The sequence below is a fragment of the Protopterus annectens genome, chromosome 3.part1 (genome assembly GCF_019279795.1).
Source record: "Protopterus annectens isolate FY-2018-M chromosome 3.part1, PAN1.0, whole genome shotgun sequence".
NCBI classification, from domain to species: domain Eukaryota; kingdom Metazoa; phylum Chordata; order Ceratodontiformes; family Protopteridae; genus Protopterus; species Protopterus annectens.
Window position 1 is genome coordinate 1,010,932,754 of NC_056732.1, and position 26,650 is coordinate 1,010,959,403.

A 26,650-nucleotide genomic window follows, 5' to 3' on the forward strand; every position below is an offset into this window, starting at 1 on the left:
ACAGATGAGCTGTGACTGATATGTTTATGTTGAACACTAATATTATATAGCATGCTTTACCCTATGTACGTTAGCTTCATTATTTTTTATTGCCATTTTATGAAGAAGTTTTAATATTTATAGTTTTTAGATAGGGCTCCACTTGAATGGCATGTTTTTAATGTTTTATTTATAAATAATATTTATAAGCAATGTATCTTTAAGAATGAATGATTTTTCCCGCTTATTTGTGATATATAAACTGTTCATTAATTGATTAAACATGAAGGTCTGAAGAAGCCATTTTGGTGAAAGCGCTAACCTGTTTAAAATAAACGTTTGAACGTATTGGACTACTGGTTATTTGATGAAATAACACCTAGACTGTGTATATGCTGATTTTATAGTCGGTGTTTGGTTTTCTATCTCTGTTTTTGTTTTTACTACCTTTATTAAAGTGAACCAGGTTTAATGCAGCTATATGCTTAGAAACTAAGGTGTTTGATAAGGATATAATGGAAGGCTCAGCCCTTTTCTTATGGAAAATATTCCTACAAGACTAAGGTTGTAAAATTTATCTAGTTACCTAGCAGTGTGTGCCTCACTAACTGGTGAAGTAATGGTAATATTAGAGACATCCCATCCTACACCAATAACTGGGGGTACAGCCAGTAGTTTGGGGGTTTCTGCCTGTAACAGGTCATAGGATCTCTGCTGTTTTCACATATTTCCTTATGCTCCCATTTAAACAAGTCTTTTAACTTTTCAATTGAATCTGAAAATAAGAAGTTATGTACTCACCATAACGTTCCATGTGAGTAGTTCCATCTCGCCTTCATTCTTTACTGATGGGTTCGGAACCGATCCATCGGCTCCAATATGGCCGTTTGCAAAGCTCGAGGTTTACCAGTAGCTCGAGACCAAGCCCCTTATCCCATGATACACTGCTGGAATTACCTCAGATCTTGTTTGCTGCGTGTACCACAGTCATATAATTGGACTACCCTCCCATAGAGAGGACGAAGAATTGAGTAACCAGGATGAGACCAACCTCTAGGTCAACCATCAGCCAGTTGGGGGAAGGAGTGAGGGACTTAAGAATGAAGGCGAGATGGAACCCACATGGAATGTTATGGTGAGTACATAACTTCTTAATGTGAAGTTGTTCAATCTCACCGTTCATTCTTTACTGATGGGTAGCATCCCTAACACCCTTAATCTTGGGTGGCTCAGGGGAGTACATTCTTCAGGACCGTAGACCCAAAAGAAGCCCTATCCCTGGAGGCCTTATCAACTTTGTAATGAGTGATAAAGGTATGAGGTTTAGACCAAGTGGCTGCAGCACAAATGTTATCAAGAGGCAATTTGGCTTGGAATGAAGAAGATGTAGAAACTGCTCTGGTTGAGTGAGCTTTAATCTTGTGCTGTAACAGCATATTAGCAGCTGAATAAACAAAGGTGATACAATCAGATAGACATTTAGAAAGCATTGTTTTAGCCACAAGTCTACCTTTTCTGGCTTCAGAGAATGACACAAAGAGCTGGTCTGATTTCCTGATATCCTTTGTTCTGGCCAAATAAAATCTGAGCTGTCTGTGAACGTCAAGCTTGTGCAGCATATATTCCAATTTATTGGAATGGTTAGTGAAGAAGACTGGTAACTCAATGACTTGGTTGATATTAGATTCTGAACAAACTTTGGGCAAAAAGGAGGGGTTTGTCCTAAGAGAAACTATCAGCATGAAAAATCAAATAAGGGGGGCTGATAGATAAAGCTTGAAGTACTGACTCTCTGTGGGCAGAAGTAATAGCTACCAGAAATATGGTTTTCCATGATAAAAATTTGAGATCACAAGATGAAGCTGATTCAAACGGGGGAAGAATTATATGAGACAGCATACAATTTACATTCCAAGGAGAGCAAGGAGTTTTCACTGGAGGTCTCATGTGAAAGGTTCCTTTGAGAAAGGCCTTGGACAACTTGTGAGACATGTTCAGCCTATTAGCTCCGAGATGAAAGTAGCAAACTGGACTCGAACTGTTGCAGCTGCTGCTCCTTTATTAAAGATCATAGTCAAGAATTCCAAATTGGACGTCAAGGGTGCTTGATAAGGATCAATGTTCTTCTTAGCAGCCCATATGGAAAATCTCTTCCACTTACTAAGGTATAATCTTCTGGTGGACGGCTTATGGGAAGACAAAAGAATCTGTTTTGTCTCACTGGAAAAGTTATGAAGCCTGGCTATGAGGGGAACTGGAACAGCCAAGCTGTTCGCTTCAGTGACTGCAAGGAAGGATGGAGGTCCACCGACGGATGTGTAAGGAGGTCCGGAACTGGGTCCAGAATCTATGGATCCTGCAAGAGATGATGATGAAGAAATGGGAACCAAATCTGCCGAGGCCAATGAGGGGCTATGAGAATGATGGTCCTCCCCAGCAATTTTGCTTTCTGTAGAAATCTGGGTATCAATGGGATAGGAGGGAATGCATAGAGGAGGCCCGAGGGCCAATTGTGTACATGTGTTTCTCTCAGGGGTTCTCCCGGAGGGGGAAATCAGGGCAAAGAAGCATCTGCATTTCTTGTTGATGTGACTGGCAACAAGATCGCAGCAAGGCTGCCCCATTTGCAGAAAATTGTGTCCGCAATCTCTTTCTTGAGGGACCACTCGTGTGGCAACAAGATTGCCCTGCTCAGTTTGTATGGTATCACGTTTGATCTCCCCGGGATGTGCGTTGCCAACAGAAAGCGCTGGGAGGATACAGCCCACTGCCAAACTCAGAGCTTCTCGGCAAAGGTGGTAAGATCTGGTTCCCCCCTGCTTGTTCAAGTACCTGACTACTGACATATTGTCTGAATTGTAATCGTTCCTAGGGGAAGAGAGTCCTGGAAGTACTGCAATGCCAAAAGTACTGCTCTCATCTCCAGAACATTGATATGCAGATGTGACTCTTGATCTGTCCATGTGCCTTGGGCAGTCTTTTCCTGAAAATGCCCCCCCCCACCCTATCAGGGAAGCGTCTGTGGTCACAGTGGCTATTGGAGGGGGTAGTACAAAGGGGCATCCTATGGTTTCATGAAGAGACGTCAACCACCACTGGAGGTCTTTCTTGCACATGTTCGTAAGTACAATTGTGTGATTCATTGGGAGTTCCTGATAAGACCACTGAGTGAACAGCAGCCATTGAAGAATCTACATATGCATCCTTGCTAATGGTATGGCCAAGATCGCTGCAGCCATCAAACCCAAAACTTTTAACACTTCCGCGGCTGGAGCTCTGTCTTTCGATATCAATGAGCTGACATGTTGGCTATTGGTAGTCGTAGAGTGGTGGTTGAAGTGTCTAACTCTGCCCCTATAAAAACTATATGCTGCGATGGCAACAAGGCAGACTTTTCTGAGTTGACTGTAATGCCTAAGTGATTGCGGTGTGTCAGAGTGTATTCCCTTGTCTGAATCAGTTGATGGCTGGTGGTGTCGATAAGGAGCCAATCATCTAGGTACAGAAATACCTGGAATCCTAGACGCCTCAGGTGAGCTGTGACCACTGCCATGCATTTGGTGAACACTCTGGGGGCTGTAGTGAGACCAAAGGGCAGGGCTCGAAATTGATAATGATTTGCTCCCAGCTGGAAAGGCAGGTGATCTCTGGATGGCTTGGCCATTTTTATGTGGTAATACGCATCCTTGAGATCTATCAAGCACATCCAATTGCTTTCCCTAAAAAGGGAAGTATAAACTGTAGCGTGACCATCCGGAACATCTCTTTCTTCACAAATTGGTCGATTCTGCTGCTGAGGTCCAAAATGGATCTCCAGTCCCCTGTTTTCTTTGGAACCAAAAAGTTCCGGATCCTGTTTGGTATGAGGGGACTGGCTGGATGATGCTTTTTTTCTAGCAACTTGTGGACCTCTAAAGTTGCTTGTTCCCTGTAAATGGGTGGAATGTCCGGGATTCTCCTTGCAGGTGGGGGTGGTGTGGAGAATGGTATAAAATACCCTCTGGAAATAATACTTTGTACCCAGCAGTCATTTGCTAAATCTTGCCAGGCGTCTGGGTACAATGATAAGCTACCCCTGACCGCCTCCAGAGCAGGACAGTCGGGCCTCCTTTCAGGAGCGCTGGTAGGGTTGACCAGAGAAGTGATCTCTGTCACTCTGGTGTTGCGGACACCCTCTGCCGCGAGGCTGGCATCTCCCATTATTACCCCCTCCTCTGTCCCTAGAGGGGGGGATCACCATGTGTGTCCTGAAAGGCTCCTTGGGCTTTTTGAAACCACATCTTTCCTCCCCTTTGGGGTAAGGCCAAGTAGGGGTGGAAAAACGGACTCCGACGGCAGAGTCTCCGACGGCAGAGTCTTTCCCTCCTGTTCACACCTGGTCAACGTTTCCTTCACTTTAGGCCCAAACAGATGAACCATCAAAAGGGGTGCGTTCACGAATGAAGACTTAAAGGGCTCCACAAAGGAACACAAGCGCATCCAGGAATGGCTCCTGAGAGCAATTCCTCTACCCGCCACCCTACTTGTCCCATCAGCTGCATATGATATGAGATGCATGGACGAGTTCACAATGGAATTGAGGGTAGCAAGCTGGGTGGCAACTTTATCGGAAGCCCCTGCATCTACAGTACCCTGAAGAGCATCTCCCAGCTCCTTAAGGAGATCTCTTTGCAACCTAGTGAAATGGGTCAAATAGTTCAGGGATCGGAGTGTAAAAGTCGCTGAACTAAACATGTGTTTCCCATATCTATCCATGATCCTAGACTCTCTGTTAGGAGGATGGACAGATGAGGAAGTCTAAGACATCTCCTTTTTGGTGGCCACTGCCACCACCATGGCATCAACAGGGTCTCCTTTGGACAAAAAGGATTTATCTACGGGGGCAGAAATAAATTTGTTAGGCCTCTGAGGGACAGGCTCCATGGACTCCGGTGACTCCCATGCCTTCCGAGAGACCAGCTGCATGAGCTCGACGAAGGACGGAGACACCCAAGAGGTGGAAAGTTGATACCCGAAAGCCTTAAGAAGAACGGACTCATCCTCAGTAGGGCTTTTGGACTGCCAATCACCCCTCTGCCTAAGGATCGCTAGTATCTCCGTAAAGAAGATATCTTCAGAGGGGGATTGTGGGGACCCTTCTGATTCATCCACGTCAGTGTCAGATGTCAAAGACTCCTGTGGGGAGTCCAAGCGTCTCCTCTTGCACAATCTCTTCCTGGGATCCTCCTCAGTGGGAGCTTCTGGGGAGGTCTCAGAAGAGCAGGGGGTGCCCTGTGGGGCAACCTGAGGCTCAGGGTCTCTATGCCTAGTCTGGACGATGGAAGCAGAATCGGACACAGATGCTTTGGAGGAAGAGGAAGCCAGACCTGGTGTCGAGGAAGTCTTTGGGGACAAGGCTCTCCTCATGGCTTCGAAAGCATCATGGCTCCGATGAGAAGGTGTAGATGGACCTGAAGGACCCGCCAACCCCTCCCGCACCGAGCCAGAGGTAGGAGTCGAGCTCATCTGAGCCGAAGCCCCGCGAGGAAGAGTTGGCACCAAGTCAGTGCGACTATCCTCCCCAGACCCAACAGGAGAGTGTCGGCTCCTACAGTCCCCAGTCCGCGCCAAGGACGTCAGAGCAGTCAAATCTGGGGTAACGTTCTTCGGCTCCGACGCTAGGGTCGGAGTTGACAACAATTTAACAAGGCCTGGTGCCCATAAGAGCTTCTACACCAATCGGTCCATATCCAAAAGGCTGACAGAAGACCTGGAGGAGTGCATCAACGGTGCCGATTGAAGGAGTGGAGATGCAGGTCTCTCCGATACTGGCTCCTGAACTGTGGGCTGGCTCCGAAACGAAAAGACACTCTGTTCTGAGGTCTGTGAAGCCAATGTCCCCGAATCTTCCACTTTTTTAGACTTTTTTGATACTTTCGATTCCTTGGAGTCCCCTGAAGACTTAGAGAACTTGGAGGACTTGCTGGCCCCATCCTGGTCACTCAATGCTTCAGAAAAAGGATGCTTCAGCAAGCCTCTGTCAACAAGCTTCCTTTTCCTCTCCAATAAGACCCTTGAGGAAAAGGAGTGGCAAATGCTGCAGGACTACTGCAAATGTACTGCACCTAAACAATAGACACACTGAATGTGGGCATCAGTCAGAGACATCTGTGGCCCGCAGTCTGGGCATTTCTTAAACCCACACTTTGGGTGCTTGTCCTTGCCCTCAGACATATCTTAGGTTAAACAAGCCAACAACAACAACAAACTTTTTTGCCTTAGGCTTAATAGCAAATGTACACACAAAGCCTAATGAGAAACACTCAGAAATACTAAATAGGACCACACCTAGGCTAAAGCAGAGCAAGCCTAGCAAACAACCAAATTTACAGAAATATCTGTGTGCAAATTACACACACACACACACACACACACACACACACACACACACACACACACACACACACACACTATAAACAATGGCCCAAAAGAAAGGGGGCCAACACTAAATGTTGTATAGCTAAGGTAACATTAGGCCGAACACGAGGCCACTACAAACTGCTAAACTACTAAGAACTAAACTATATAGATAATAGCAGGGAAAGGGGAGCTTGTTTAAGCTATGCAACTACTCTAACTATAGAATAATAGAAAAATGTAAGAAATAACTTGCGAAAAATGCTTATTTGAAGACAAAAATGGCTCGAGCAAACTGGAGCCTCTGATCCATGCTGTGGCAAACTAGATCTGAGGTAATATCAGCAATGCATCATGGGATAAGAGGCTTGGTCTCGAGCTACTGGTAAACCTCGAGCTTTGCAAACGGCCGTATCGGAGCCGATGGATCGGCTCCGCACCCATCAGTACAGAATGACAGGCGAGACTGAACAACTTCACATAAGACATTTCTTCCACAGAAAAAACTGAAGAAATACTTTCTTCAGATTCTGATTCCCAGTTAACACATGGAGATACTTAGAAAGCATAATCTACTCCAACCCCTTCAATGTCAGAATCAGAAGGAGAGAGAGATATCTTCCTTTTTAGATGAGCAGAAATTGGATAAGCAGTTTGATGTGATTTAAAGTTCTTAAAACAATATCTGGCAAAATTGAAAGAGTTCTCTACAGCTTCTTTCAAAATAGGGATAGAGGGAGTGGAAAGATGTTTCACCTTCTGAATCATCTTCTTTGAAGATTATGAAGAGAAACTTCAAACATACTCGGATGTCTGGGCCTACACTTGGTTGCCAGGTACTTCTTCCCCCAACTAAAATCTGTGGATGTCATCATTCCTTTCCAGTCTGACCAAGCACAGTACTTGCTTCTCAAAGCAAGCACATGTCCAACCCTGAAGGATGCAACAGACTCATAATTCTTAGTGGATTTCAGAGAAGCAACAGCAGCAGGGTCAGGACTAGAAGATGAATGGTCCAAGGGCTCAGCTATGGCTGCAGACAAAACAGCTTCTCTCTTTATTACAACCAGGAAGGGTATGTCTGAAGTACCAGTACTCGAATCCATGGAAGGCTGAGTAAGGCTTTTAAGCCACAAGTTTTCTGTGAATAGATTGAGGGAACTAAGATGCCTATTTATGGTCTTAAGGTTTAAATGATAAGCATTCAGAGCATGGCTGTACAATGTGCTCCTCTCCTAAGCAGAAAAGAGGAGCTATGTGGGAATCTCGATATGGGATTTGAAGTTCACACAGAAGCCCTTTGTTCTCTCAGATATAAGCTAAAAACAAAATGATCACAGAAATAAGGAAGGAAAAAGTCCCCAGTGGGATACTTATCTGTCTAATATCTCAAAGCAAGCTAAATGCTGTACCAGTTTAGACAAAGATAAGACGGAGTCTGTCTGGTTGCTTTATCGACAATAAAAGTCTGACTTTTGGTACCTGATGTCTGTCTTTAAAATTCCACACTCATGCCTCCCTCAGATATACATGCACATGAAAAGAACCCAAAGGTTTGGATACTGGCTAGAGATGCAATTCTTAGCAGGATATGTCCCATGTAACTTGTGCTGCTGCAACAGTGATCTGCTGATGAACATCATAAAAGACGTTTCTAAATTCTGTTGCTTCTATTTCTTTTCTATAACAAAGAAGTTCCAAAAGGCAAATATATTTTTTTCTAACAGACTCAAAATATACAGTAGGATAACTAACATACTATGCTGTGAATGGCAACTGCTTGTAGGCTGCAAGCAAAATGATTTCTTTTCTGTTTATTCCCCCTTCCAGTGGGCATACTTATTCTTCTCTGGCAACTTTGGCATGTGACCACTACTTTAAAGATTGCCTTCAAGCCATATACACAAGCTACAAACTTTCACCATCACCACAGAAGCAACTGGGATAGGTATCATCATTTGTAGCCCACATGCTGAACATGTATCTATGTATGTACTGATGCCTACACAGCATTACATATGCAACAATTTCTTCTGAATGCTTGCCTTATGTTGCCTTTAACATGTTTAGCTCAGGTCTACAACTGGAGTCAGTTCTACAGCAGTGGAAATCTGCAACCTTTTATTGTAATGACAGAAGTGGCCACAATCCTTCCATCCTCAGCTGGCCTTTCATGATAATGTCCACTAACTGAGCTCCGGTCACTCATGATGTAATCTGGAATGAAATTCCTATGTCACAGGTTAGACTACCAATGTTTTGCCATTTGGTTCCAATGTTTGGTGGCCATAGCTTCAAGAAACACCTTGCATTTAGCATAAGTTAATTAAAAATTCATGAAGTGGAAGTTAACCATAAAAAGGAGACTGTTTGTCATGGATTTACAAAACTCCTTAAGATAAAGGATCAGCATATAGGGGGAAAGATATTTGCAAGTATTACCTCCTCTTCTTTTCTTCTCTTTTTTTCTTGCTCTTCTTCGTATTCTCGCTTTAGCGTTTCCCTCTGTTCAGCTAAACGCTTTTCTTCCTTTTCTTCTTCTATCCTAAGTTTTTCACGTTCTTGTTCTTCCCTCAGTCTCTTTTCTTCTATCTAGGAAGCAAAAAACAAAAACTACTTGTAAGAATAACACTTACCATTAAAGTCAAAAGGGAAAAATCATTACAGTAAAAGATGCCTTATTACAACTAATGTTGCAATTACTGTAAATGTTTTCAATAATGCAGAGTGGCATGTTATGTAAGTAGCATAGTGCTGAAAATAATTCATACAACTGCTTTATAGGGGAATTAACTTCTACTTTTCAGCACCAAACTGGTGGCTTCAAAAGCAGTGACAACTAAGTTAACGAGTAGTCATATTAGCAAATTCTTTGATAAAGGTTACTACTGCAGGTGCCACATATAAAGGGGAGTAAATTAATGCTCCCAAAAGTATAGCGATGTAAGCTGCACTTACCGATAATAGATGTTTGAATTCCTCACAGCTGAAGTAGCCCCTTAGGCTATAAAGGTTGCTTCTTACCTAGGAAACAACAAATGGCCAGCTTCAAAAAGCTCCATTTCCCTCCAACTCCTTCACTCTGACAGCAGACTGGATAATCCCAAGGAGGGGGATCAACAGTCAGAGTGAAGCTTTTTTCAGGACTTTCTTGCCCAAAGAATAAGAGAAGATCCTAAAAGCCCTGAAACAACCAAGCAGTAACAATAAAATGTATACAGTAGAAACAAACACAACCCTACTCTATGTCCCAACTAAAACTATATACAAGAGTGGGGATGGAAGCTGGGTGCTGCTAATGCACCCGTGAGGAATTTGAACATGTACTGTTATGGCTAAGAGCAACTTACAAAACTGTACCACATTCATTGCTCCAACTATTGCAGTAGCCCTTAGGCGGTTTACTATTGTTTATTCGATCGGAAAAACTTTTTCTGTTCAAATAAACGAATGGTAATATCGAAAGTAAAAAAAAAATTAACTTACACAATGTCGAACCAAATGCTCGATGCATTTGACTCGACATTGTTGTCGAAACCACCACGTGATAGCTGTATAGGAGCTGATGTAACTCAAACTCCTATACAGCTATCATGTTTTTGCAGGGGGGCACGCCCCCCATGCACCCTCCATGTGGGGGACAAGCCCCCCACACCCCCTACTTATATATTCTAACTCTGAGATCGCACTACAGTGGGGATGTGGATGAATTTCCACTCCCCACTGTACCGCGATCTCCATGCATATAGTTGATTACCACTTATGCAAATGCAGCTGTGCATTCGCATAAGTGGAGTCGACTATCTGGTGCAAAAGTGCTTGTGCGAACAACATTCTGTTTTTTGGCACATTGCAGCCGATAGAATGTCGTTCGCACAAACAATAGTAAACCCCTTAGGCTATATGGTGCAATTACCAAAGCCTATCCAACCTGGGAGGAGGATGGATATGGATCTAGGAGTCCCTGAAGAATGCTTCTATCAAAGTTCAACCTTGACTTAGAAAAGGAATCTAGGTTGTAGTGCTTTGTAAAGTCTGCATAGAGGACCATGTACCTCCTCCTAGAATGCTTCTAGAGTCCACTCCTTTGTATTACGCCACTTAACAAAACAAGGCTTTAGTGGAATCCATCATCATACTGCCTGAAAAGTATTTGCCATGGTGGAACCAAAACAGCTGAGGACAACCACTTGGAAATTGTCTGTTTTGACACAGGGTGGTCCTTGATGTGAAATAAGTAACCAATCAGCTTTTCTTAAAGGACTTAGTTCTGTTAAGATAGTGCCTAAGCTGCCTATGCAAAATAATTTCTTCCTGTTTCTGAGGTTCTGGCTAGAAAACAGGGAAAATGACAGCTTAATTCAAAGTAAACTCTGAAACCACTATGGGTATGAATGAAGGGTCTGTTCTTAGAGACCCTATCCCTGTGTTAAATCAGACAGGGTTTACCCACCATGAGAGCTTGCAACTCATACTCTTCTTGCAGATATCAGAACTCTGATGAGTACAGGTTTCCACATCAAGAGCCTTAAATCAGAGGCTTGCAAGTCAAGAACTTAAATCAGCTTGGCACAGTTTCAAAGGGTGGCATAGTCAGTTTTGCCAGTACCTAGTTGAGATCCCAAGGAGGAGCAGTTTGCTTTTGAGGTGGTCTCAGGTGTACAACTCCTGTCAGAAACTGTTTTACCACAAACAGAGAAGAAAGAGGAGGATCCATGGGCAGACATACTGAAATGGCAGTGAGACAAACCTGTATAAAGGAATAAGCAAGGCCAGAGAAAAGAAACTCACAGATATCCAAGCACCAGGGGTACAAAATTCTTGATGGGTTCTTGGTTGCTGGTGAGGCACCAACCATAAAACTGCTTCCACTTACCAACACAGGATTTTCTGGTAACATCTGCTGCATGTTCTTATGAAATAAGTGCCTAAAAGGTATTAAAACTGAATAATTCAGGCAGTCAACTGAAGTTGATTGCTAATGGGGTTGCTCAAACTCTCCCCATCTTGTGTGAGCAGATTCAGTCTGTGGGGAAGCTTGTGGTAACTATCCTTGGCCAATTCCACAACAAGGGAGAACCAATGCTGCCTGGGCCAAAAGGGGTCACCACAATGATTTTGGGATATCCTTTTGAATATTCAGAATTACCCAGTGGAAAGGGCGAAAACACAAATTCCTTTCCAAGGGAATTAAATTCATTTTTTATATGCTTGCTTACAAGGAACCCTTTTGAAAGGAGGTGAACAGATCTATTTGAGGTGCTCCCCACAACTATATCAATTCCTGGAAGAACCTTTCACTCAATTTCCATTTGTATGCTCCTCCTCAACTTGTTTGCAACTATGTCTTGTTTTGACAGAATACAAGTTGCTTGTTGGGTTAAGGAATGCTGAAAAGCTAACTCCCAAGTCATCATAGCCTGCCTGCACATGGGATACCAACCTTGTTCCTCCTTGCTTGTTTATATACCACATGACTGTGGTATTGCCTGTAATCACATGAAAAAGGTCCAAGGGATGAAAGGTGATGGAGAAACCTCAAGGCTTGGATCACATTCAACATCTCTTTTAAGTTGATGTGCGAATTCTACAGGCAATGCACTTTTACCCCCCAGGAAACTGCTCCCCAAGCAAAATTTGACATGTCTGTGGTGAGAGACTAATTTGAGTTCTAAAGAGAGAAGGAGAGAACCTGAGTTCAAGAGAATGTGTTGTCCCCTCAATGCAATTCCTTTTTTATAAAGCATAAAACTGGAATTTGATACCAAAGAGAATGCAAAAGCTGGGTTCATGCATCCTTTAGAAACCACTGTGTCTTTCTCATGTGTAATCTGGCTAAAGGTAACATAACAATCATAGAAGCCATGAACCCTAGAACCCTGAAGTCGGACACTGATGGGAGAAATTCATAAAAAAATCCAGACAAAGGTCCACATTGCCTTGTGCTAAAAATACCTTTTGAAGAGAGAGAGTATAAGGCATGCCAGAAACACAATCCCATGAGACATAGTCAAGGGGGATTTTGCAATAATTATCTGGAAACCCAGATTGATCAAGAGAGACATAACCTGTATTAATTTGTCTTGGCATCTGGATCGAGATTCAGCAAAGATAAGCAAGTCTAAATAAGGAAAGACATGAATGCTATTCAGTCTGCAATAACCTATGACTGGGGTTTGGCGTTTTGTGAATATCCACAGAGCTGTAGAGAAACCAAAGAGTTATGCATAAAACAGATAATGTGACCCAGAAACAGAGAACCTTAGAACTTTCCAGAAGCCTAAGGTCTACTGGAAAGTGGCAGTAAGCATCTTCTAGGTCTACAGTTAACAAATAAATTATGTGAGGAATGAGGAATAAGAGATTCTGGAAAGTGAACATTTTGAACTTCAGAACTTTCATGTACAAATTTAGAAATGATAGATCTATTACTGGTCTCAAAGAGGTCGCTTTCTTTGGTACCAGAAACATTCTACAGTACAAGACTTAGTCCCTTAGAATAAAAGGTGCTGGTTCTATTTACAGAAAATGCACACTTATCAACAGATCAACGTCATCTCTCCCAGTGGAAAAAAAGAAACTGAGTGATAAGGGCTAGTTATTCTGACACTTTTAGTAAATTTCAGTTATTGGCTAGTACATAACACTACCTGGATGCCAGCAAAGAAGAAACTTAAGACAGTCAGAAAGAAAATCAACTAGAAAAGGTGAAGAGAAAACACTGACTAGGAAGAATCCTGTAGCTATTCAGAAAAAAGCAGTTCAAGCTCCAGCTTTTGTACAAGAGATAGCTTCTAGAGGAAAAAAAATAATCAAATGTCCTCAGAGCAGATTAAAATAAATGAAACACTGAAGGAGTATATCAACTCAAATAACAAAGGGTGGAAAATGGAATAGGTTTTAAATAGCTACTCAGATGAACTGATAAAACTGCAAACATCAGAGACTGGAATGAAGAAAAGGCTAGCTCAGTATGAGACTGATCAAGAAAAGCTGTTTCAAAAAATGGTAGCGTTAGAGGACACAGCACGCAGAGAAAGCCTACTGTAGGAGAGACTGAAAGAACTATATTAATTTTATGAAAGCACAGATAAGCAACTGGACTGGTATTCCACAGCAGAATTTGTTAAATGAAAGGGCACATTGTGTGTATGCTCCTAACCTGGCCATGACAAAGCAGACAAGGCCTGTATTAGTAAAGATGAATCATACCAGCAGAGAGAGTAGATCCTGACAAAACCGTGGCAGAACAACAAAATATTAAAAACTGGAGACAGAAGAATATTTGTGGAAAATGATTGTACACCACGAAGAACAGAAGGAAATGTATACTGACAATCAGGGTACATCAATAGGCAGGTGTGAGATTTAAGCTGCTATATCCAGTTGTCTTCAGAATATTTTTTCCCTGGAGGATCAATTCCACTTTTGATACAGAACAGGCTAAAGAGAAAATACAAAAGTCTGTCCAACAAAAAGTGAGTTATCAAACAAAAAAAAACTCTGCTTCTTGTCCTTTTGCTAATAAAGCTCATAGAGAGACTTTGCCAGTGAAACCTTTTCCAATGTTCCAAAGGAAAATGCTTGAGGGACAGAAAAAGACATAGGAGTTGGCTATAACTGGGAGTACTTTTGATTTGAACCAGAGTCTAGGGTTTGGAGAGGGAGATGAACAGTTAGTAATATGAGACTTTAAGGCATCAATCACATTTGTAAAGTATGGCCTTACAAGAAAAAGTGTCTGAGAAAGACTACACTTTGTTTGACTTTGTTAAACTTGACACTTCATGTAACTGATGTTTGGAAGGATAATAAAAGCAGAAAAAAGGAAAAAAAACAGTAACTAAGTAAAAATAGTTGCTATTCTTAGTACTGGTATAAAGCATTTAACAATATAAATTGCACATTATATAGTAAAGCATTTACAGTGACTCTTGTATGTGATACAGATACTAAAATAAACAAACACTTTATTCTTTTTAAGTTTTAAGAAATGTAGACATTACAATGTTAAAAGAGAAGAAAGGCTGGACAAAAGCAGGCTCAAGTTAATACATTGTCATCTTGGGCTGTTGGGATGGCGGACAGGTGTGTAAAAGTGCACTGATTATAACATATGTAGAGGTGAGATGTTTTTTCTTACTTTTGCATAGGTGAATATCTGGATTAATGCCCTTGGCTTAATATAATAGCACATTTCTTGTGTAAGCATGTGTGCTATAAAAATAACAGAACACTGTGAATGAAATGAAGAGTTTCCTTCAGCAAACAAGTGTTCAGTGTAAGTGGAGAAGTCTGTAGCTAGGGACAGCTGTATATTCTGTTCTTATGTTTCCATAGAGACAAGCTGATTACAGGTCCAGGCAATAAATCTTAGGAGCTCTGGACACCATTTGTGAGAGAAACATAAAATTAAAATGTACAAGGGCAAACAGCTTCTTGAAAAAAATAAAGTCTGAAATTATTGGAAATAGCAGTTTTCCTGGTGCCTAAATACCTCAGTGTATTTACTAGAATAGAGTATAATTTAGTTTTATTTATAGATAGCCAATGCACCTTTTCTTAAGGCTAAAAGTCAATGTTTTCTGATAGCATAGAGTCTGTTTTTTTTTTACATCTGGGAGGGGAATAAAGATAACACAAGAACAGTCAGCAATTTTAAGTAGGAGCACAAACTTAACATGCAATAGATAACCTTAATTTTAAATTAGATAATACTTGTGGGTGCAGTTGTCAATTTTGAACAATTGCTGCTATCAGGAGGGTTAAAATTCATTATCTGAAGATGTACATAGTTTTCTGCATTTGTTTTAAGTTAACAGTGTATGGGGTATTCTGTGTGTGTGTGTGTATTGTTGTTTGAGGGTTTTCATTAAACAAAAACATTTTGAAAATGGGGCATAGGTTCAATGGAGATGACAGGAAACAAATGTTTAAAGGACCAACCTGCGAAACGCTAGTGGGAGCATGTAACACAAAAGCTGGAAATAGATATTCAAAAATGATATATATGTATGTATATATATATCTATATATATATATATATATATATATATATATATATATATATATATATAAAAACAGGTGGGTATAATAATGTCTTATGATAATGGCCGCAATATCCATATTATTTTGGAACATGAATGGCCTCACAGCTATAGACAAAAAAAAGCAACGAGTATTGAATTATATTAATAAAGGCTGAGTGCAAATAACAATGCTACCGAAAAAATTTGGAAAGAAGTGATCATGTGAATTTGATAAAGAAAGGATTTCAGGAAGGATATTCATCAGAACAGCAGGAAAAAAGGAAAAAGAAGTACTTGCATTAATTGCTAGAGAAGCTCCAATAGTGACAGAAGAGGAAAAAATATAATGATAGATTTGTGGTAGTAGGGGGTTATTTGCAAGGGAGGAGGATTATGCAGGCATGTATTCATGTTCCACCTAAAACTGCTTCTATGAAATATAAAACAGTTCTGAGAGAAATACTCAGCTTTCAACAAGAAATATTATTTATACATGGGGACTGGAACTTGATTTGCAAAAGTGAGGACATATATGGGGACACAGAAGTGAAAATATAACAAAAGAGGGTAGATTTCTGAATACATTTATGAAAATATATGGTATAGTAAATGTGAATTTAGTAGTAGAAGTTTGTAGAGAATTGCCACAGTGATGCAACGGTAGCATTGTCGCTTCACAGCAAGAGGCTCTCCCATTCGATTCTCGGCTGGAGCGCCTTCTGTGTGGAGTCTGCATGTCCTCCCCGCAGTCAAGTAGCGTTCGAAAGACATGCGTGAATGGGCGTGCCTTTGTTGAAGGTTGGGTGTCGAGCTGGCACCTCGGCACCGTAAAAATCTACTGCCAATCATTAGCGGACTGGAGTTCCGCTGTGGCGACCCCTAACCGGGAAAAGCCGAAAGAAAAACAAAAGTCTGTAGAGAATTAACATATTATTCCCCAAGGTAAAATAACTGGGCTAGACTACACAAAATCAGATTTTACAGGAACATGTGGATTTAATTGAAAGCTTCGACACACATCCAATAACTATAATGTGCCAATAACCAAGATAAAAACGTTGTGTACTGAAGTTACAATGAGAGACTGCTTTCCCACCAATTCATTAAAAAGAAAGGAATTTAAGGAATGGCTAAGGGGAATTATTTGAGAGTTATTAGGGAAGATAGAAATTTCATCACAAGTCATAGCTAGGGAGTGGGGTAGAATGAAAGCAGAGTTTAAAAACAGGATAGAAATAAAGGAAAAAGAGATATGATATGGTTAAAAAGTAACAAGAACTATTCAGATGGCTGACAAAGGTTAAAATATTGCAGAATAAGGGGAATCTCACAGAACGAGAAGAGGTGCAACTGCAGAGTGGTAAAAAGAAAATAACAGTGTATATGGATAGTATACATGAGTTTATAAAGCTTGATGTTAACTTCAAAGCACAAAATCTTTTACCACAATGACTTGAGTAACAAAGTAAAAAAAGTTTTGTTGTCTATAACAAGAAAAATAACCAAAGATCCTGTAGATGTATAAGAGATACTTAGGAAATTTTATGAAAATGTGTATAAAGCAGAGAAATGGGGAAATCAAGAAAGTACACAAATAGAAATATTTAAGGAAGTCTTAAGAATATCACAGTTAGAAGGAGAAAAGATAAAAAAAAGTACAGTTGTGTACACTTACCATAAATGTAGACGTTCGAGTGTATTCACTGTTGCAGTCATTACATTTGGGTAATCTGCTGGCAGGTTGCCCTCAGTTGGCCTGGATAACAGTGTCTTGGTTCCTGCGTCGGTTGATGTCTCCTCTTCCATGACGTCAGGTCCTCAGGGGTATAAAACATGCAGCCGATGCCATTTTAATCAGTTTTTTCCCCCAGATGTCAGGTGTCCCCCAAATGGGGAGCCAAAATATATATATAAATAAACAGTAAATATATAAATGCACCTTTAGGAACATAAAATTTACATTCAACTAAAAGCAAATACATCACAAAAGCTTTTGAGTATAGTGAAGGAAAGAAAAGGTATTGAATGGGGGATGGCGGGTGGGTAACCCGGACTGCAACAGTGAATACACTCAAACATCTACATTTATGGTAAGTGTACACAACTGTACTATGTTCTTCGTGTTTCACTGTTGCAGTCATTACATTTGGGTAGAATCCCAAAGCTATGGATGGGAGGATGGAACTAAACAGCATTAGGAGCAGCTATAAGGCCCTGCAGGACTGCAGTGGCAAAGCCTGCCCTGAATTTAGAGAAGAGAGGTAAATTATAATGCTTTGTGAATGTATGAACAGAGCTCCAAGTAGCAGCTTCTAGAATGTCTCTGGTTGGGACCACTCTAAGAAAATCTGGTGAAGTAGAGGCAGCCCTGGTGGAATGGGATCTGATTCCTTTGGGCACAGGTTTACCATGGTGCAAATAGCAGAAACGAATGCAGTGGCTTATCCATTTGGAAATAATCTGCTTTGATATAGCCTTCCCCTGTGATCCTGCAGCAAATGCTACCAATAGTTGCTCAGACTTTCTTAGAGATTTTGTCCTGTTTAAGTAGAATCTTAGTTGTCTGTGTACATCCAATGAATGCAGAATCCTCTCCCCCTTGTTCTGCAGATTTGGGGAAAATGTTGGCAGGTGAATGGTCTGATTAAGAGCCACACTGGATACCACCATAGGCATAAAAGGAGAACTGGTCCTGAGGGCCACCCTGTCCGTATAAAATATGATGAAAGGCTCCACTGCCATGAGACCCTGTAGTTCTGAAACCCTTCTTGCTGAAATGACTGCCAAAAGAAAAGCCGTCTTCCAAGATAGAAATTTTATATCCGCAGTAGCTGCTGGTTCAAAAGGAAGCAGGGTGAGTTTTTCCAGCACAAAAATGAGATCCCATGCAGGTGTTGGTGCTCTCCTGGGAGGTCTTAAGTTTTTGGCCCCTCTAAGATACAGTTTAAGTAGTGTATGAGAAAAGAAGGGAGGAAATGTGTTGTAATGAGCCGAGATGGCAGAGGCATGGATTTTTATTGAAGACAAAGATGGGCCCTTGTCAAGCATCTCAGTTAAGTATTGTAAAGTCTGAGGAATATTGGGCTTTGCTGTGTCTATTCCTTGTGCTTGGTTCCAAGCACATAATCTCTTCCATTTACCAGCATAAGATTTTCCAGCACTAGGCCTTCTGGCTTCCAAAATGACATCCATCACAGATTTACCGAGAGATGTGGTTTGAATAATTAGTTGATTAGCCATGCTGCAAGATTCAGAGTTTGGAGCAGAGTGTGCATAATTTGATAGTTCTACTCAGACAGTAGATGAGGCGTTTGAGGCAAGTACCACGGAGAAAGGTGTGACATATTCCTTAGAAGCGGGTACCAGTGCTAGCGAGGCCAGTCCAGAGCAATTAGGATCATTTTTGTTTTTTCCTGTCTGACTTTTAGTAAGACCTTGGAGAGTAGAGGCATAAGGGGAAAGGCATAGATTGATAGATTTTTTCAGCTGAAGGATACAGCATCCACTTTCCATGCTTTTTTGTGATGAGTTCTTGTGCAGAATTTGTCTAACTGATAGTTTTGGGGAGAGGCAAATAGATCTATGTCTGGGCTCCCCCATTTCTGTGTAAACATGCTGAAGATTTGTGGATCCAGTTTCCATTCATGCGGGTTCATAAGATTTCTGCTTAGGTCGCCTGTCGAAGTATTTTGTTTTCCTGGCAGGAATTGAGCTTGAAGATGTATTCGGTAAGTCAAGGCTGTGTTCCACAAGGCCATGGCTAGTCTACAAAGGGGGTAGAAATGTGTACCCCCTGCTTGTTTATGTGCCACTTAACTGTGGTGTTGTCTGTCTTTATCAGTAATTGTGCTGGATGAAGTAAGTCCTTGAAGGCTGTCAGAGCATTCTGAACAGCTAGCATTTCTTTCTGGTCGATATGCAGATGCAGTTGGTTTCGGCTCCATTTGCTCAGAATGCATCTCCCAGCCAGGTGGGCCCCCCAAACATAGTCTGATGCATCTGTAGTTAGGGTTTGGGTGGCAGGGGGTAGAGTGAATGACAGTCCCTTGTTTTGGTGACATGTCTCTGCCCACCAAAGAAACTCCTGTTGTAGGCAGGGAATGAGAGGAATCATTGCTTCCAGGCTGTGACAATGTTGACTCCATAAACTTTTTAGGTACCATTAATGTTTCCTCATATGCAGTCTCGCATATGGAATTAGTAGAATGCGGGATGCCATGAACCCCAAAGCCTGCAGAATTTGTCTTGCAGATAACTGGGATTTTGTTGCCATTTGTTTGAAATATGTTGTCAATTGCCTTTGTTTGTCTGGCGTGAGGTAAGCCATCTGGGCAGTTGTATTCAAGCTTGTACCCAGGAATGTAATTATTTGAGAGGGTACGATTTGTGATTTCTTTTCGTTTATGGTGTACCCTAGGCATGCTAGAAGCCTTTTTACAAACGCCAGATGTTGAAGTAGAGTGTCCTTGTCCTCTGCTTGAATGAGACAATTGTCCAGATAAGGATAAATTTGAATGTTCCTTTGTCTGCAGAATGCAATTACTGGTGCCAGGCACTTTGTAAAGACCCTGGGCACAGTAGATAAGCCAAAGGGCAGTGCAGAGAATTGGTAATGCAAAAAACCTGCTTTGAAGCAGAGGTATCTTCTGCATGATTCCCTTATTGGGATATGCAGGTATGCCTCTTTTAAGTCTAGAGTTACTAACCAAGCATTCTTGCCTAGCATAGGCAGTAGCTGTTGTAAAGTCAGCATTTTGAATTTTGGAATGTCCAGGAACGTGTTTAGAATCGATAAGTCCAGTATTGGACGCCATGAATTGTCTTTTCTGGGTACCAGGAAAAGTCTTGAATAAAATCCTTGTCCTTTTTCCTTTTCTGATACCGGTTGAATATCCCCCATATCCATGAGGGACATGACTTGTTTCTGGACCTCTGCCCACTGGTTTTGTGGCAGATCCGGCCATCCGTTTGGAATTGGCAAAGTATGGAAATGAAATCTGTACCCCTGGGATACTATGTTTAATACCCACTTGTCCTGGGTAATTAACTGACAATTTTGAGCATGAAGTGCTAGTTTTCCCCCCAAGGGGGCTGCCAAAAGATAAGTGCTTGGAGAAGGTAGAGGGAAGTCATTGAGACTGCTTACTGTAGGGTTGTGCTTCGTTTCTTCCAGATTTGGAGGTGGAGGCACCCCATTGCTTTAGCCTGTAAGAACCCTGTGATTGGTATATGGAGCCTTTTGAGTGCCTGGGTTTGCCCTGAGTGGCTCTGTTGGATACAGGAAAGGACCAATTTGTAGTAGGCCAGTGTCTACTGAACCTTAGTGGCTGCACTTGCAAGAAATATTTTACAGTTTGCACAGATTTAGCTTTATATTCCATTTTCTTTAAAACCTCTTCTGCCGTATTACCAAACAGAGTATCATGCTGCAAAGGGGCATCCAACAATTCAGCTTTAACATGATCAGGCAGATTTTGCTCACTGAGCCAGGCATGCCTTCTAATCACAGATCCAGTAACGGCGGCCCTACAGGCGGCCTCCAAGGAATCAAAACCACATTATAAAGTATGCTTTCCAACCTGCTCTGCTGAATGCAATAAATCCTGTAACTCTATTTTCCACACAATCAGAAATCAACATCATTTTCTGTTTCAGTAAGCCCATAACATGCTGTTGATATTTAAGCATATGAAACTGGCAGTTTAAAGCCCTGATTGCCAAGGTTGCAGACGTATAAACCTTCTTACCCCATCTATCCAGTGCCCTGGAATCTCTATCAGAAGGGGTAGGATTTTGGGCTGTAGAAGCCTTAACACCCTTGGGACCCTGAGAAATAGTTTAAGGATCAGCAGCAGGATTTTTGAAAAGAAATTGGTGGGAGTCAGGAACCCTGTAATATCTGTCTGGCTTACTAGGAGCCGGAGGCAGGGAATCAGAAGCCATGCTTGACTCCGAGAACACATCATCAAAAATGTCTAATACAGGTGGTATTGCCAAAGGCCTATGCTGAGGAAGAAGAAGGAAATCCCTACGCCTCTTTTTTGATTCAGAGAAGTCCTGACTCTCCCAGTGAAAATGTTCCCTTAAAGTATGTAAAGTCTCTCCAAAAGAGTAATCCTCAGGAGGAGATGCAGATGGGATGGATTCCTCTGCATCAGAATCCTCACAGGGTGGAATAGAAAATTCCTGATCAGAAGGGGAATCAGAGAAATGGAAACCTGATCTAAGGATTCATAGTCAGTGACTTGCCTAGGCCTCTTAGCAGGGGGGGGTTGGGAACCCCTGATCAAGGTAATTAAATCCTCAGCCATTTTGATAATCTGTTTTTTAGGCATAGGGGCCTGAGCATATGGCTCATGCGTCGGTTTTTTAGACACAGAAGTAGTTTTTGACCTTGGTTTTGTTGCTGGCATCGGTTTAATGTAAAAATGTTGAGGCCTGAAAACACCCTCAGAAGCCGGTGCCTGCTCAGCGGCTCCGGACCCATCCAAGGGAGAGACATCCACGGGTTCAATACTTTGCAAATCTCGTGGCATACCGGACTCCGAATGGGTCTCGGTAGAGACTTGCGACTCAAAAGTAGCGGGTATCGGGGGCTGCGAAAGCGCCTCACTGAGTACTGGTGAACCGGCGACTGGCTTAGGAGAAGCTTCGTTGCCGGTTTTGGACCTCGATGGTCTGTCTCTTTTTCTTTGCATTTTTTATGAACTCCGGTAGTCGGATTGCTAACCGACAACATTTCAGGGTAGTTAAATCTTGAACCAAAATATTTAGAAGCAAAAATATGCCAATGCTTAATAGTGCGTTGGTTATATTTAGCACAAAACCGGCAGCAAGGCATGTTGTGATCAGGGCCTAGGCAAGGAATGCAGTACAAATGAAAATTCTTAATGAGGTATTTGCTTCCCACAAGTAATGCAATTATTAACTTTTACTGACATCGGTAAGGAGCAAGAAAACGTTTCCCCAACGGGGTACATAGTTTTAGTTTGAAGACTTTGGTTCTGAAACTCGAATACGAAAATTTCAGGAGTCGGCCGACCAGCACTTGTGAAGTGCTTCTGGCACCGCATGGCAAGAAAGACTGATTAAAATGGCATCAGCTGCATGTTTTATACCCCTGAAAACCTGACATCATGGAAGAGGAGACCGCAACCGACGCAGGACCCAAGACATTGTTATTCAGGCCGAATGAGGGCAACCTGCCAGCAGATTACCCAAATGTAATGACTGCAACAGTGAAACACGAAAAACATCTGTGATGTACAATCAACCTGCAGGAAAGTCTCCAAGAATAGATGGCATTCCTGTGAAAGTTTGTAATCTAGGATGTAAGAAAGTGATAAAGATCTGGAAGGTTTTTTTAACAGTGTGTAAAAAGGAGGGGGATAATCACCTGGAAGACAGCTGTCGTGGCTGTAATACCTAAAGAGAGTACAGATCAATCGGACCCAGCTTCATGTAGGCTCATTTCAATTATGAACTATGATTATAAAGTGTTTATGTTCATAATAGCTAAAAGAATGGCAATGGTGTTGCCAGAACTGATGCATATGGATTAATGTGATTTTGTGCAGGGGAAGTAAACATCCAACAACATTAATGGAATAATGATTCAGAGTGAAGGAGAATACAAGAAAATATTGCTGCTGTTGGTAGGTCCTGATGCAAAGAAAGCAATCAACAGACTATGGTTGGATTTTATGACTAGGACAATGGAAGCATTTGCATTCCCTGATGCAATAATAAGGTTAATCAGGGGGACATATGAAAGATCAGTAGCAAAATTTAAAGTGGAAGGGTTCCTCTCTGACAAGCTGTGTCTAAACAGAGGAACCAGGCAGGGCTGTCTTCTTTCCCCTACATTATCTGCATTATATTTAGAGCCACTGGCAAAGAAAATAAGGGACTCAAAAATTCAAGGATATAATTGGTATAGTAATCAAGAAGAGTTGGCTTTATTTTCCGACAATATTATTTTGTACCTGATAAAACAAGGAAAGGACATCTCAGTGTTGTGGAACATTTTGAGATAATTCAAGTCTTTTTACAATATAAAATTAATGAAGATAAAGCAAAGGTAATAGCTGTAAACTATGTAACCGAACATGAACTGGTCCGTCAATACCCATATTTATGGGGACACGATAAAATGAAGCATTTAGGAGTATTAATTAAAAAGGATTCTGTTATGGCAGCTAAGGATATCTGAGAAGAGACTAAACAATAAATAATACAAAAAACAAGAAACTGGAAGTTCTTGCTTTTGGATATGAACAGCAAGATACAAGGTTTTTAGTCCCTTTAGTTTTATATACAGGTCTGGCATATTCTTATCAACCAGAGACATTGTGGACATAAAAGAGTTGAAGGATTTTATTTGGGAAGGGAAAGGTCAAGTGGGCTAAGCTGATCCTTCCAATAGAACAAGATTGTTTAGGATTACACGACCTAAAAGGATACTTCAGAGTTACACAGTTATGACTCATTTACATAACACAAGCAAAAATTATGATGAAGCAAGGGGGAATTCAAGAAATAAGGAGTGTGTGTAATTTAGGACACAGATTCTTAAAGAGAACAATAGCATACTGAACATTATACTCAAAGTAGAAGAATTTACTCCAAGTGATAAGTTGACACACGAATGGTAAAACGAGATTTTTTACAATAGGGATGACTTCATTTAGAGGAACAGATAATATGCAAAAGGTGGCCGGAATTTACAGGAGAAAATTGACAAACCCAAGGTATTAGCAGCCAAAAACTAGAGGGGGAAGGTAGTAGAGTGGGAATAGGCCAAGAAGACATCTGGACAGCAGACTACAGCCTGTCTTCCCTATCAGAGTATAGGCAATAAGAAAGGGTAGGGGAATCTGAAGCAAAAGACCCGCTCTCGTAGAGTTTTTAGGTGACTCCAGAATACAAGCTGCTATTAAAGGGATAATGAATAGTGCATATAAAATACTGCACGATAACTTTAGGAATCAATCAGGGGAGCTTAGAAAAGATTGAGAAGACACTGGGTAAGCAATTCCCAAGAAAAACAATGGGAGGACATATGTATGGCTCCCAAATATGCAACAAAAGATGATTTAGGATTTTTGCTTGACAGTGTTTGCATAGTTATTTCTATACCACAGTCAGACCCCAAACAATTTTTAATGTAGATCACAGATGTTGGGGGTGTGACAGGAAACAAAGAGGTAACTGGGAACATATGTTTTGGCAGTGTAATGAGTTAGCAGGCTTTAAAACCTTCCTACTACAAGTACTCGGAAATATTTGGTGAGCAAATGTGTGTAATTAAGGAATTTTTTTTTTCAAACACCTTTACTGAATTATCACTTGTGACATAAGCAAATTTGCATTCATATAAAAGGAAATGAATTGTCTACAGATAGTAAGGTCTTGTTAAGTTTAATTCCAGTAGCTGCAAAAAAAAAGCAATTACTAGAAAATGGAAATCAAAGTTTAAACCAACTGTATTTGAAGTATTGAATATTGTAACAAAAATAAAAGAATTTTAAATGGGATCTTTAGAAAATGACATATGCGGACAACAATACAAATTTCCATACCGGACCAGTCGAGGCCCAGGTTAACAATGACCGCCACCAGTACTGTTAGCCAACAGGGTGTGTTGGTGGAAATTGGGCTACTGCTGGCCGAAGAAGAGGGGGAAGGTTAGGATTTTGGTAGCGAGGGTAGGAATTTGAATGTTGGCAGTATGACTGGTATAGGAAGAGTGCTAGCTGTATGATGTAGAGATGGAAGGTTGATATATTGTGCATGCAACAGACCAGATGGAAGTGCAATAAGCCCAGGTGTATCAGAGGTGGGTTCAAACTGTTATATCATGGTGTGGATGGGAGGAGAAATGGGGTAGGAGTTATCCTGAAGGAACAGTATGCCAAGAGCATTTTTGGAAGTGAAAAGAGTGTCAGAGTGATGTTTATGAATTTGGAAATTGATGGTGTGATGATGAATGTTGTTAGTGGCATATGCTCCGCAAGTTGTGTGTGCGATGGATGAGAAAACAAAATTCTGGAGTGAGTTGGATGATATGGTAATGAGTGTACCCAAGGGTGAGAGAGTGGTGATTGGGGCAGATTTCAATGGTCATGTTGGTGAAGGGAACAGAGGGGATGAGGAAGTGATGGGTAGGTATGGTATTAAGGAGAGGAATGCAGAAGGTCAGATGGTAGTGGATTTTGTGAAAAGGATGGACATAGCTGTGGTGAATACATATTTTAAGAGGAGGGAGGAGCATAGGGTGACGTACAAGAGTGGAGGAAGATGCACACAGGTGGACTATATCCTGTGCAGGAGGGTCATTCTGAAGGAGATTGTAAAGTGGTGGCAGAGGAAAGCGTAGTTAGCCAGCATAGGATGGTGGTCTGTAGGATGACGCTGGGTGATCAAGAAGAGGAGGAGGAAGAGTGTGAGGGCAGTACCAAGGATCAAATGGTGGATATTGAAAAAGAGTGATTGTGAGGTGGAGTTTAGGGAAGAGTTAAGACAGGCACTGGGTGGCAGTGAAGGGTTACCGAATAGCTGGGTAACTACAGCAGAGAAAGGTGTTTGGTGTGACATTTGGACAGAGGAAGAAGGACAAGGAGACATGGTGGTGGAATGAAGAAGTACAGGGGAGTATACAGAGAAAGAAGTTGGTGAAGAAGAAGTGGGATTGTTAGAGAGGTGAAGAAAACAGACATGAGTATAAGGAATGAGGCGTATGGTGAAGAGAGAGGTGACGAAGGCTATGGATAAGGCGTATGGAGAGTTGTATGAAAGGTTGGACACTTAAGAGGGAGAAAATGACCTGTACCAACTGGCTAGCTGGGAAAGATGTGCAGCAGGTAAGAGTGATAAAGGATAATGAGAGAAATGTACTTACAAGTGAGAAGAGTGTGTTGAGCAGATGGAAAGAGTACTTTGAGGGGCTGATGAATGAAGAGAATGAGAGAGAAAGAAGGTTGGATGATCTGGGGAGAGTGAATCATGAAGTGCAAAGGATTAGCAAGGAGGACGTAAGGACAGCTATAAAGAGGATGAGGACTGGAAAGGCTGTTGGTCCAGATGACATACCTGTGGAAGCATGGATGTGTTTAGGACAGATGCCAGTGGAGTTTTTAACCAGATTGTTTAATGAAATCTTGGAAAATGAGAGTATGCCTGAGGAGTGGAGAAGTGCTTTGGTACTGATTTTTAAGAATAAGGGTGATGTGCAGAGCTGCAGTAAG

General features: G+C 41.5%; 1 protein-coding gene across 1 annotated transcript in view; it reads right to left on the minus strand.

Moving 5' to 3' along the window:
- Nucleotides 1–26,650, minus strand: part of CSPP1 (centrosome and spindle pole associated protein 1) — a 2,775,649-nt gene that overhangs the window by 1,177,548 nt on the left and 1,571,451 nt on the right. The window contains exon 15 of the mRNA XM_044066267.1: nt 8,818–8,967. Within this exon, the coding sequence (XP_043922202.1) occupies nt 8,818–8,967 (150 nt within the window). The remainder of the gene's footprint in view (nt 1–8,817; nt 8,968–26,650) is intronic.